Source organism: Oryctolagus cuniculus, chromosome 6 (genome assembly GCF_051225735.1).
Source record: "Oryctolagus cuniculus isolate XC-2025 breed Fujian yellow rabbit chromosome 6, ASM5122573v1, whole genome shotgun sequence".
Lineage (NCBI taxonomy): Eukaryota > Metazoa > Chordata > Mammalia > Lagomorpha > Leporidae > Oryctolagus > Oryctolagus cuniculus.
Window position 1 is genome coordinate 168,207,054 of NC_142872.1, and position 12,268 is coordinate 168,219,321.

Below are 12,268 nucleotides of genomic sequence, written 5' to 3' on the forward strand. Positions count from 1 at the left end.
GCTCAGGGCGCTTCTCTGGGCACAGCCCCCACCACAACCCGGCCCCCACACTCACTTCTCCAGGCACAGTCCCCCGCCCCTACACTCACTTCTCCAGGCACAGCCCCCCGCCATGACCCAGCCCCCACACTCACTTCCCCAGGCACAGCCCCCCGCCCGGGCCCAGCCCCCACACTCACTTCCCCAGGCACAGCCCCCCGCCCGGGCCCCGGCCCCCCACACTCACTTCTCCAGGCACAGCCCCCCGCCATGACCCCGGCCCCCCACACTCACTTCCCCAGGCACAGCCCCCCGCCATGACCCGGCCCCCACACTCACTTCTCCAGGCACAGCCCCCGCCCCCCACACTCACTTCAGGCACAGCCCCCGCCCCCACACTCACTTCTCCAGGTAGATGGCAGACAGGCTGCGGACCTGCTCCAGCTTGCCAAGTGTCAGCTCCAGCTCCGAACGCAGAGTAGGGGCGGCGGGCGAAGGTTCGGGCAGCGCCAGGACCTTCTCGGCCTCGGCAGAGAGCCGGGCGACCCCCTTGCCAAGCCCCTCCACCTCGGCCTGCGCTTTCTGAGGAGGAAGCGAGCAGGGAGCACGCTGACCACCATGGCCCGGCCCAATGCACGGCGCCCGCGGAGGGGAGGGGAGGGGAGGGGCACCTGCCTGCTGCTCGGCGATGCGCTGGGCGCACTCCCGCGCGGGCTCCTTGTCCAGCGGCAGCCGCAGGCGGTGCACCGTGCGGGTCTCGCAGGCCTCCAGCTGCAGCCGGATGTCCTTGAGCTCTGAGATGCAGCGCTGACAGCGGGACTCCTCCTGCTCACCTGGGGGCGGGTCTGGTCACGCGGCTGCCCGGCCCCCGTGCCCACCCCCGGGTGCTGCCCGCTCCTTACCCTGCTCCACGCTCTGCAACAGCTGCTGGTAGTGGCGGCTGCAGGAGCCGTACTCGCGCTCGGCCGTGAGCCGGTCCTCAGGCCCGAAGCCCCCTGCATCCTGGCTGTCCCGCAGGAAAGCCTGGTAGTGCAGTTCCAGGCTGCGCAGGGCTTGGCGCTGCTCCTCCGGCTTCAGGGTGCGGAACTGGTGGGGAGGGCACGGGTCTGAGCATGGAGGGGGGCCCCGCCTCTCCCCCACCAAGTGCCCGTGGCCAGCGCGTCACCGTACCGTAACCAGGGACCAGGAGCGGATCAGCTGCACATCACGGCTGAGGCTCTGCCACGCCAGAAGACTCTTCATGTCCACGTGCAGCTGGTGCCACAACGTGACCAGGGCCTGGTGCTGGGCCTCCAGCCTGGCAGGTGAGGGCCAGAGTCAGGGCCATTGGGGCCCCACCGCTGCCCGCCCACTCCAGCTGTAGCTCCCTGGGCCACCCACCTGGCCACAGCCTCCTGGGCCTCCAGGTTGGGGGGCGGCACGAGAAAGCACACAGACGGCACGGCTGCCTCGCTGCCGGAACCGCTGAGCACCTTCCAGTGGGACGGCTGGGCGGGGCCCACCAGCTGGCACTCGTCACCCTTGTGCACGGTCACCTGGGACGTCAGAGTCAGTGACGATGTGGCCACACCCACAGGCCCGCTCACCCCGCCCACGGGGGCCCCGCCTGGCACAGCCCTCACCTCCACCTGCTTGTAGTCACACACAGCCAGGAGGGGTATGTGGCCGCGCACGGGGTAGGCTGGGTTGCGTGGTTTCAGCTGCACGATGGCCTTGGCCCGCTTTGCCAGGCCTGAGAGGTGGCCCTTGTACTCGTTGAGCTGCTCCTTCTCATCCTGTAGGGGAGGGGCAGCTAAGGGCGACACGCCTGGCACCCGGGAGCACAGGACCCACCCAGATCTGGGGATGGCCAGATCTGTGCGTTCCTCCCAGTGCTGTGGGCTGGGGACACGGGGAGCCGAGAGGCGAGGCTTGGTCCCCGGAGAGATGCCGCTGACAATGTCCTTTCTGACCAGGTCTGGAGCCCCCACTGCCCACAGCCGTCCCCACGTCCCCTGGGTGGCCCAGCTTGGCTGAGCTGTAGCTCCTGTGACATCCTTTTCCCTCCTCCCTCCCAACCCCATGGGGGGGCCAAACCCCACCAAGGACAGGTCAGAGCCCAGCCTGGAGCGGCCTCAGCCCGGAGCTGCCTGCACCTCTGCCGCTCACTCCCGATGACGCTATGGCTGAGGCCCAGCCTTTGCTGACCACAGGGACCAGCCTCGGTCCCCCTTCCCTCCAGCACTGTCCGCCGAGCACGCTGAGACCCCACTGGGTGTCCCCCACCTCCACCCCAGGACTCACGGGCCCCACACCCAGCGCACTCGGCCCTCCAGGGCCCTGCAGGCTGTCGGTGTGCGCGCGCCCACAAGAGCAGCCCCAGCACCGCCTCCCACCTCACTCCTCCGTGGGCTCCACAGCGGGGTGCACGACCAGCTCTGCTGGCCCCCGGCCACCTCCCAGTCCCTCCCTGCCCCTGCGCCTGCCCCACCTGCGCATCCCGCAGCAGGTCCTCCAGCCGGGTGACGGTGACCGAGCGGTCGCAGCTGTACTTCCTGCGCAGCGTCTCCTGCAGCTTCCGCAGCTGCTCCTCGGCCTCCCGCACATCTGAGAAGAACTGGGGTGGCGGGAGGGGTCAGGGGCCTGAGGAGGGGGCGCGGAGCCCCCGAGGGCTAGGGGCAGGGGGGCCCTCACCTGGAAGTAGGCGGTGTTGTCTTTCAGGTGCGCCTCGATGCAGCAGCACAGCTGAAGCATCCAGCTCCACTGGGTCTGCAGGGCTGCCTGGAAGGACTGCGAGAGGAGGCGGAGCCTCATCAGGCCCCGCCCCACCGCCCTGGGGCCCCGGGAGGGCCCCCGGCCCCGCACCCGCACCCACCTCCACTGTGGGCCTGGCGGGGTGGTCTTCACGCAGCAGCCGGTCCCCCACACTCTGGGTCCCCTTGACTTTCTTCTCCTTCAGCTCCAGCTCCCGCATCAGGGCCTGACAAGGGGCACAAGGGCTCAGGGGCCGGGGTCTGCCCCGAGGGGCTCCCGCGGCGGGGGGCGGCCATCCTCACCGAGTAGCTCTCCTTCTTGGCGGCCATGTTGGCATTGCGCTCGCTCCAGTCAAAGCCGACCTCCTCCTCCTCCTTCTCGTTCAGCCACATCAGCTCTTTGGTGGCGGCCGCCACGAAACCGTGCAGGCTCTCCAGGGACCGGAGGCGGGCCTTGGAGGAGTTCTGCGGGCAAGAGGAACGCATGGGAACCAATGCCAACCCACTGGCCCGCCTCCCCCGCCCCCGCCCAGCCCCCGCCAACTCGCTCACCAGCAGTTTGGCATACTGCAGGTCCAGCCGGCCCAGGCAATCCCGGTAAGCGCCCCGGGCAGCGGGTGAGAGCTGGCCCTGCAGGAGACGAGGGAGGGTGAGGCCCGCGGCGGGGTCCCCAGACCGCCCACCGCCCACCACCCAACAGGCGCCACTCACCTCATCGTTCCGCGCCCGCTCGATCTTGGCCCGGAACTCCTCGATGGACTGGTGTAGGCCTCGGTGGCTGCCCAGCTGTGCCTCCACGCTGGGCAGGTCCACACCCCACTCAGCCCCATCCAGCCGCCGCTGGTTCTCCTCCACCCACGCCAGCAGGTCCTGCAGGTAGCGCAAGGTGGAGTCCTCCAGCTCCGGGCGCCTCTGTGTGCTCTGCACAGTCACCTGGGTCACGGGGGCAGCCACGCCCGCCTTTAGCCGCAGGTTGAACTCGGTGCGGATGGCCACCAGGCGCTCGTGCAGGCGGTACACCCTGGGGCGGAGGAGTCGGGGAGGTCAGCGGGCCCCAGCTGCCCAGTGCCGGCCGGCGCCGGGGCAGGGCTGGGGGAGGCCCACCTGCGGTACATCTGCTCGCCCTGTGGGTGCCGTCCATCCTTGAGGGTCTGCACGTCGTTGAACAGCAGTCGGATCATGCCATCGGCCTTGTCCAGGTCCCGCTCCACCTCCCCTGCCCGCTGTGGCACCTTGCCTGTGGCCAGCAGCCGGATATCCTGCCAAGCGGTGGTCTGTGACTCAGCCTGGCTGGCCCACCTCCCGACCACACAGGGACCTTGTCCATGGTGGTCACCCTTGCCCGCTTCCCCAGCCCGAAGGCCCAGGCCTCAGCTGGCCAGGACCCTGATCTTCCCCCTTCTCTCCCTGCCCTACAGACACACTCTGGACAAACTGTCCACCTGCTGGCTCTGCAGGGAGCCAGTCAAGTCCAGAGGAGTCCTGTTGGGTCCAGGACTGAGAGCCCCTCACGGCCACAGAATCCCTCCCTTCTACAGGTTCCGGCCTGGGCACACCCAGCCCTGCGCCTGCGGCCCTGTGTGCTGTGGGGGAGGAGCAGGCCCGGGGGCAGGCAGGGCAGCCTCTCTGGGTCCTGCTGCTGCCCAAACAACTCTCCTCCAGCGCAGACAGGCAGAGCTGGCCGCGCACCAGGAGGGAGGAGCTCAGCTTGGCTCCCCGAACCCGAGTGCCCCACCCCTGCCTGTGGGCCCACCCCTCTCCGGGCTCTGGGGTTCCACCCACTTCCCTCCTGCCTCTGGCCCCTCCCTGCCCTCCCCTCACCGACTGCAGCAGGGCGTCGGCCTGGTTCAGCTGCTCCTCGCACAGTCCGGCCTCCATCTGCAGCTTGCTCACGATGCGCTGAAGACACTCCAGCCTGCAGCCCCAAGCCCCCCGGGACGCCGTGAGCGGTGGGCCCGCTGCGCTCCCCGCCGCACAGCCGGCTGCCCTCCGGCTGCAGGCTCCCTGCCTGTCTGCGGGCCACTGCCCCGCGCCCAGCTGCCTGGGGGGGATTTCCTCGCCAAGCAGTGACTCACCGTCCTGCGGCTCCCTTGCCACCACAGGGCCCCACCCGGCAGCCGCCTGTCCACACCCACCTCTCGAATTCACTGCGGAGCTGCTTCTCCCGCTCCAGGATGGCCACGTGCAGCTTGCCCCACTCCTTCTCCACGTCCAGAGGGTGGTAGCCAGGGGGCACCTTGAGCTGGCCTGCTTGCACTGCCCCCTGTGGGCAGCAAACTGAGCTCAGGCCTGAGCGGCAGAGGGGTGGGGGTACCAGGCCCGGGGTCCTCGGCCCACTGGTCCCAGCACAGCCCCTGTCCTAGAGGCAAGGCCGGGTGGAGCTCCAGTGGGGCCCTGGCCCCGGGGCTCTGCGTGCCCGGCGCTCACCTCCAAGGACTGGTAGATGGCCTTGGACCGGTTCTTGTCCGCCTCCTTGGCTGGAAGCTCCGTCTCCTTGAACTTCAAGAACTGGCACCACAGGATCTGCAGGGATGAGGGCATCAGCAGCCCTGCCAAGGCAGGCACGGACCCCTCCCCACCGGGAAGGCAGGCCCACCTCGATCTCCTCGAAGCTGGAGGGGAACTTGCGCTCCTCAAAGGCAGCAGTGTGGTGCCGGATCCACTGCAGGAGCAGCATTACCAGCTCCCGGTACTCCTGCCAGCGCAGCTGCAGCTCCTGCACCACAGGGTCGTCAGGGCTGTCGGGGCCTCCGGGCTCCACCGCCCACCACCCCCTCCAGGCCCCAGGCAACCGGGCCCTGCCGCCCCCCCACCCCTCCGGGCCCAGGCTCACGTTGGCCTTCACCCCGTCCTGCACGTCAGGCACACGGGGCATGGCGTCGTACAGGGATGAAACGTAAGTGATGATGGACTTCTCGTCAGGCTGAGGGACGTCCACGTCTGCGGGGGAGGGGTGGGGTCAGAGCGGCCTGTGGAGTGGCTTCCGGACGTGGGGGCAGGGGAGGACCGGGCCAACCCTCATACCCTCGGGGTCCAGGAGCCGAGTCACTCCCAGGTCCCGCTCGGCCACGGAGAAGGCCTGGTCCAGGTTCTCCAGGTTGCCCTGTTGGTACACCTTGCTCATGTCGATGAGCATGGGCCTGCAGACACACAGGCAGTGGGTCACGCACCCCGACAAACGAAGAACCCCAACCCTGCCTCTCCCTGCCTGCCCCGCTAACAGCCACCAGCAGCGGGCTCTGTTCCCCACCCTGGGAGCCCAAGGCCTACAGCAACACAGGCAGAGGCTCCCAGCAGCCGCCCTGCCCATCAGGCCTCAGGCCTCCAAGAAGCTGCACTGTTCTCTGGCAGGGGCTGGCTGGGGTCGGGCTGCTTGCCTGTGCCCCCTGGGAGCAGCTGTTGGCACCCACACCCATGCCCACAGGCCAGGCCCCAGACAGGCAGGCATGATCCCGCCGGCCTCCCTGCCCCATCTGTCTGAAGCCTCCTGGCTGAAGTGTTCCAGGTGTGCGCACGTGCATACACACACACACACACACACACGCACACACACACACACACACCCCTCCTGTGGCTTCCTCTGCCCCCGGGGCCACGTACTTGTGCCGGTGGATGATGGCGTTGAAGAGGCGGCCGTCCCGCCAGCTGGAGGTGAAGTTGTCACAGCGCAGGCCCTGGTAGCCCTCCACCATGCGTTGTGACCAGAGCAGCAGCTTCTCTTTGGCCGTCATGTCCTCGGACTGCCCGCTCACCTGGATGTCTGAGATCTGCCCCATGGCGCACGCAGGAGGCTGGGGGTTAGTCCTGGGGCCCAGCCTACCCAGCCCACCCCACTAGGTGACCACGACTGCTCACGGCTGGCCAGCAAGACTCCCAGGGCCCCTCCCACGTAATACCGAGCCACACTAGGGCACTCCAGCCAGTAGCTGCCACAGAACTGCCACCAGCAGGTAGGTGCCCTGGGCTCCCGTGAGCTCTGGGTGCACCCCTGAGGCTGACACGGAGCTGAGTGGTGGACGGCAGGCACAAGGGTCATTGCAGGCCCCAAAGCTGGCCCAGACCCTCCAGGCATAGGACAGGCTGTCAGGGAAGGGTAGAGCAGGCCACGCCCCCTCTGCGGCTGCAGGCGGAGTGTCTGGGGTCTCTGTGGACCGGGCTGGCGCGCACCCCTGGCCGCCCTGCCCGGCCCTGCACTGGGAGCCACCCTCAGGCCTGGTTCTGTCTGCCTGCCTCCCTTGTGGGTGCCCCCGGCCTCCCCTGTCTGGCGGCTGGCAGCCTGTGTGACTCAGCGCGCATGCCAGCCTGGCTCTGCCTGCCCAGATCTCCGATTTGTGGCTTCCTGTGCAGCCAGCACAGGCAACACTGAGTCAGCTGGGGCAGCCTGGGCAGCTGCAGCAGCTTCCCTGCAGGCCCTGCCCCGTCAGCACCCCAGGGCCAAGGAGTCTGTGCAGGGCACCTCCCGAGCCGCCCCACCCTGCAGATCGGGCAGCCCACGCCAGGGCGCCCCCGGGGGCAGCGGCCCACCTGGAAGTGCAGGATGATGGTCCAGATCAGGCCGAGGGTCAGCTTGGGGTTGCCGTCGGCGATGTCATCATTCCTGATGTTCACCAGCTTCACCTGGGGGGGGGGGGGCAGCGGTCTCAGCCCACACGCGGGGCCGGCCCGGGGCGGGTACCTGGCGGGCAGGGCCTCACCTGGCGGTGCCGGAGGTAGTCCAGGGCGATCTGGACGTTCTGCAGCTTGTGGAAGCGCATCCTCCCCTTCTCCCGGGGCTGTGAGGGGGCACGGAAGGTCAGCCTCTGCAGGCCAGCTGCAGCCCCCGGCACCGCCCCCCGGCAGCCGCCACGACAGAGGGCAGTGGCCACTCCCGTACCCAGGGGTTACCCTCCCCCCCAGCCTAAGGGCCAGGGCAGGCCCAGCAGGGGCTTGGGGAGTCCAGTGACCCCAGCTGGGGTGAGGAAGGAAAGGGGTAGGGAGGAGACAATAGCCAGGAAGCCCTGGGTGGAGGGCAGAGGCACTGGGGGGGTGCTCCTCCTGCCCGGGGGGCGTGGCCACTGCAGCTCCTGGTGGGTCCCAGGCCCAGCCCCGGGTACTGCAGCAGGCAGGACAGCAGGCAGTCCGACACACAGCCATCTACCACCCAGGAGCCAGGCGTGGGTCGGGGTGGACTGGCTGCCAGCCCCCGTGAGCTGGGCTCTGCTGTCCTGGGGCGCCCACGTGCCGCCGGGGCCAGTGGGCACAAGCACTCACCAGGCGCAAACTCCTGATTACGTCCCGCTCCCTCCGCTCCCTTGGCTGCCCAGCCAGAGCAGGGCAAAGGGTAAAGGGCAGAGGTCAAGGTTCAGAGTCCAAGCAGCAGAGAAACCAAAGCAGAGCAGAGCATGAGGTTACTGTGTTAGGGCTCCAGTGCGGAGGGTAGCAAGGGCCGGAAGGGCCATGGCTTGGGGTTGTGGCCGCTCTTGTGTCGGGCCCTTGGCTGGGAGGTCTGACACCTGGACTGGGAGGCACGTGGGCGAGGCCGGGCTGCTCCCGGGGAAGAAGCAGAAGGGGGCTGAGCCGGACAGAGTAGGCAGCTGGGAGAGGGCCCGAGGAGGGCGGGCAGGCAGGCAGGCAGGGGCGTCCAGGTGGACACAGCAGGGCACAGGAGAGGGCAGGGGCACACGTACCAGGCTGTCCCCCGAGAGGACCTCCAGCAGGGAGATGAGGTTGTGGCCATCGCGGAGGTCTTCATACAGGTCACTGATGTGTCTCTGGGCCTGAAGGGACAGCGGGGGCTGGGATGACGACAGACCACCAGAGCCACCAACGGGGTCCCGGGTGGGGACTGACCAAGGAGCTGGCACTAGCCCCAGGGGCAAAGGCAGGGAGGGTCCCTCAGAAGCCCCAGAGCATGCCCCCGGCCCACAGACACCTACCTCTGCCCTCCAGTGCTACCAGGAGAGACCAGGAGGAAGAGGAGGAAGAGGAAAGAGACAGGAGCAGGCGTGGAGAGGAGAGGACAGAAAACAACCGGTTTCAGAGATGAAAGGTGAGCACACGGGCAGTGGGGCAGCTGCGGGTGGGCGGGGACAACCCCAGCCCCCCCCAGGCTGTTCAGCCTGGGGACCCCCCCCAAGCAGGTGCCACCCACCTTGATGAGGTGCTTGTTGACCCACTTGGTGAAGGTTTTCTTCTGGACACGGTCCCGCTCATCTAGGGGAAAGAAGGTGACCACTGCGCTGACAAAGCAGCCAGGCAGCCCAGCCTCGCCCGAGGGCCCGGCCTCCACCACATCACAGGGGGACCCAGCCCGGCGCCACTATCAGGCTTCCTCCTGTTTCTCCCAAGGGAGGGAGGGAGGAGAGCAGGCGGCGCACCCAGAGCCCTGGGCACACAAGTCCCGGCCTGCCCCTGCCCCACATGCCGCCCGAGACGAGCAGGGCACCGCGTGGCCGGGACACAGGCTGGGGAGGGGGCTCCGAGACGGGGCAGCAGCCCTCACCATGCTGCACAGAGCCCCCACCCTCCCCGCCTGCACCCAAGGCTCAGGGCCCCCGTGGGCCAGCCTGGTCCATGCCCCCCCCACACACACACACTACGTCCCATCTGAGTCTGTCCCCAGAACTCAGACCCCTGGAGTCGGGGTGCCCCCAGCCCCAGCGCCGTGACTTCCTGCAGCACAGGCCCGCCCCGCCCTGCCCTGCCCAGCAGGGGTGCCCGCTACCTTTCTTGCCCTCGGAGGCCCTAAGCACAGCCAGGTAGAGGTTGTCCTCCGAGCTGGTCCTCTTGTAGCCCAGGCCCTGAGGCTCCGGCACACGCAGCCGGTGCTGAGACATGGCTGCCCCTCCCCTGGCCACCCGGCCCAGGCCTCAGACGCTGGCTTCCAGGCAGCCCCTTGTGGCACACGGCAGCAGAGGCTGCAGCCACACAGGCCGCTCTCGGCACAGGCACAGGCTCAGGTCAGAGCACCAGTGCCTGTGGCCACTCCCTGCCTGCTGCGCTCCCTAACAAGGAGCCCAACCCAGGCGCCCCACCTCGCCCTGCCCACCCCCCCCCAGAGCAGGGAGTGTCCCAGCGGGAAGGAGAATGCAGCCCCTCCCCCCAAGGCCACGCCCTAGCCCGCCAGAAACAGGAAACCGGGGTTTCCTTACCCACCCTGCCCGCTGCAGCAGGACAGGGGAGGACCTAGAGACGGGGGGTGGGGTGAGGGGTGGGGGGGCTGGCACTGCTGCCACGCATACAGCCCCTCAGAAGGACCCCTTCTCACTAGGAGGGCCCCTCCCAGTCTGGGGTCCCAGAGTGTGACTTCAGAAAATACTCTCTCAGGCCTCAGCCCAGGGCCACCCCCAGGCTGCCCACCACCCCGCTGGGATCTGACTCCAAGAAGCAGCCCCACCTTGAGTGACACCTGGACAGGGGGAGGGGCCAGCTGCTGGCCTGTTTCTTGTAGCCCCTAAATCACACCTCAGATCTGTATTAAGCGACCATGCCCCTCTCTGTGGCCCCCACCTGTTGGGCCCCCGTCCTACAGCACAGGGGTCCTACGCCTGGGCTTCCTGGAGCAGCACCCGCCCTGAGCCCAAGCCCAGGCAGGCAGAGAGCACACCTCGGGCAGAGCGGCGCATAGCTGAGCGGTGAGTCACCAGGCAGGCCGTCCCACCAGGAACTGCAGGCCACCTCCCCACGGCGGGTGGCGGGGGGTGGGGGGTGGGGGGGCAGTGGGAAGCCCCCAAGGGGCACTGCCAATGAGTCAGGGCTGGGAAGGGGGCAAGCGCTGACTCACTGGACAGGAAGCCACACCTGGGGGCAGGACGGGCGGAGGGGCTGTTTGTGGCAGGGTGAGGCCTGCAGATAGCAGCTGCTCAGGGCAGTAAAGGTGGATGCTATGGGCAAAGGGCGCCAGGCCCCAGGGCCTGCCTGCTGGGGTCTCCATCTCCCTCTCCCTCTGGTCCAGGAAGGAGCACCAGTGGCCAGCAGCTGGAACCGCCCCATCCGCCCAGCCACTGTAGGAAAGAATGCACCACCCAACCACAAGAATTTTCCAGCTGTGTGCGATCCAGCTGCAGGCTGCTGAGAAAGGCCTCCCCCAGGGCCTAGCCTGTGTTCCCGGAACAGCTCACCCTCCCACTCCTGCTGCCCCACGGCCGCAAGAGGGCACCAAAGCCCCATGGTGGGGAGGGGGGCTCCCAAGCTGGGGCAGGTGACGGAGGTGCTCCCCCAGGCCCGTGGCCACTGTCTTACACCTGCCAAGCCTGGACTACGCCCGAGCCCAGTGCAAGCTACAGGCCCAGCTGCCCCACCCGTGACTCCACAGACAGCAGCTGGCCACCTTCCAGAGCCCCACATCTGGCTCGTGCTGGTCAGTGGTCCCCGTACAGCATACCCTGAGGCCTCTCACACCCTGCTCCTCCCAAGAACCCGGCCCAGGAGCTGTCCACACAGAGATCCTCCGGTGTTCAGCGACCAGTGGAACCGGATGGGTCTCCTGCCTGCAGGCATGGGGTTGTCATCCTAGTCTGGGGCACAGACACCCTGTGCCCTGGGAATGGAATGGGATTGGGCATGGGGCGGGGGGGCTTGGGAACAGCTGGAATTGGAGCAGCCAGAGCCTGTCACGTGAACCCCAGCCCAGCCCCAGGCGCGCGGTTTCCCACGTTCTCAGGGCAGCTACCAGAGAGAGCCCAGGGACTCAGAGATCGTCCACCCTTCAACCTTCACTCCCAGTCCTGCCTACTGTGGACGCCCCTCCCTCCCCTGTGCACCCTGTTCGATCTCACTCTCCCCCCAGGCCAGCTAAGCCCAGGCCACAAGGACTGCAGGACGCCCACCCAGACCAGCCAGCACTGGTGTTGAATTGCTGGCGTCCCCGGCAGGAGCTGCCCACGGCCCTTGGAGGACGCAGTGACAGGCAGGAGGCCGCACAGTAGGTGGAGCCAGTTCCATGGGGGAGGGAAACTCCCAGGCCTGTGGGGAAGGAAGGCTGTGGGCGGACAACCGCGAATCCCCAGGAGGCCTGGAGTCCCGCCTTCTGTGCCTCCCTCCCACCCCACGTGTCCCAAAGTCTGGCGCCTGGCAACCAAGGCCACTGCCCAGGCAGTGGGAGGCGGGCTGGGCTGCCTGCCCACCCCCTCCCATCCCCACCTCGAGAGACAAGCAGACCTCCCTCAGCACCTCCCCACCCCCAGGTGTTTCCGGAGCTCAGGGGGGTGTGGAGGACTAGGCACTGCCCCATCCGAGCTCGCAGGTCCCCGCAGAGACCCCGCCCCGCCAGGTGACCGCCCCCCACTGCACACCAATCAGAGCTCTACGCACCTATACAGCACAGCTGCCGGTAGAGGTAGCCCCTGCGGGCCTGCTCGCAGCCCCCGTCCAGCCAGTGTGGCCTCTCCAGCACAACCTCTCGCTGCAAGGCGAAGGTGCCCCCCGCCCTCCACGCGCCTGTCGCAGCCATGGGCCTTGGGGTCGCCCACGGGACCTTGGGGCAAGCTGGGCGTCTCCACTTCCAGCCCTGCTGCCGGCTCTGCTCTCCGCATCCTCCCCCGCCAGCCAACACGGGCCTGAGGCCCAGACTCGCAGAA

General features: G+C 68.3%; 1 protein-coding gene across 22 annotated transcripts in view; it reads right to left on the bottom strand.

The window, feature by feature from the left end:
• Window positions 1–12,268, bottom strand: part of PLEC (plectin) — a 56,399-nt gene that overhangs the window by 13,914 nt on the left and 30,217 nt on the right. For 8 of the 22 annotated variants that reach the window (XM_051831208.3, XM_051831213.3, XM_089336502.1 and 5 more), the window contains 24 exons: window positions 8,842–8,903; window positions 8,378–8,467; window positions 7,406–7,483; window positions 7,236–7,328; window positions 6,312–6,478; window positions 5,736–5,851; window positions 5,545–5,651; window positions 5,308–5,427; window positions 5,139–5,234; window positions 4,847–4,974; window positions 4,533–4,626; window positions 3,816–3,970; window positions 3,423–3,732; window positions 3,264–3,341; window positions 3,015–3,176; window positions 2,834–2,938; window positions 2,653–2,748; window positions 2,450–2,575; window positions 1,602–1,754; window positions 1,360–1,514; window positions 1,150–1,276; window positions 882–1,065; window positions 655–812; window positions 383–561 (listed from right to left, as the gene is read on the bottom strand). In XM_051831208.3, the coding sequence (XP_051687168.1) occupies window positions 383–561; window positions 655–812; window positions 882–1,065; window positions 1,150–1,276; window positions 1,360–1,514; window positions 1,602–1,754; window positions 2,450–2,575; window positions 2,653–2,748; window positions 2,834–2,938; window positions 3,015–3,176; window positions 3,264–3,341; window positions 3,423–3,732; window positions 3,816–3,970; window positions 4,533–4,626; window positions 4,847–4,974; window positions 5,139–5,234; window positions 5,308–5,427; window positions 5,545–5,651; window positions 5,736–5,851; window positions 6,312–6,478; window positions 7,236–7,328; window positions 7,406–7,483; window positions 8,378–8,467; window positions 8,842–8,903 (3,139 nt within the window). Of the gene's footprint in view, window positions 1–382; window positions 562–650; window positions 813–881; window positions 1,066–1,149; window positions 1,277–1,359; window positions 1,515–1,601; window positions 1,755–2,449; window positions 2,576–2,652; window positions 2,749–2,833; window positions 2,939–3,014; window positions 3,177–3,263; window positions 3,342–3,422; window positions 3,733–3,815; window positions 3,971–4,532; window positions 4,627–4,846; window positions 4,975–5,138; window positions 5,235–5,307; window positions 5,428–5,544; window positions 5,652–5,735; window positions 5,852–6,311; window positions 6,479–7,235; window positions 7,329–7,405; window positions 7,484–7,961; window positions 7,981–8,377; window positions 8,468–8,626; window positions 8,642–8,841; window positions 8,904–9,414; window positions 9,696–12,002; window position 12,268 lie in introns of those variants that run through there. The other 14 variants (XM_089336499.1, XM_070075649.2, XM_089336497.1 and 11 more) reach the window with 8 other exon arrangements.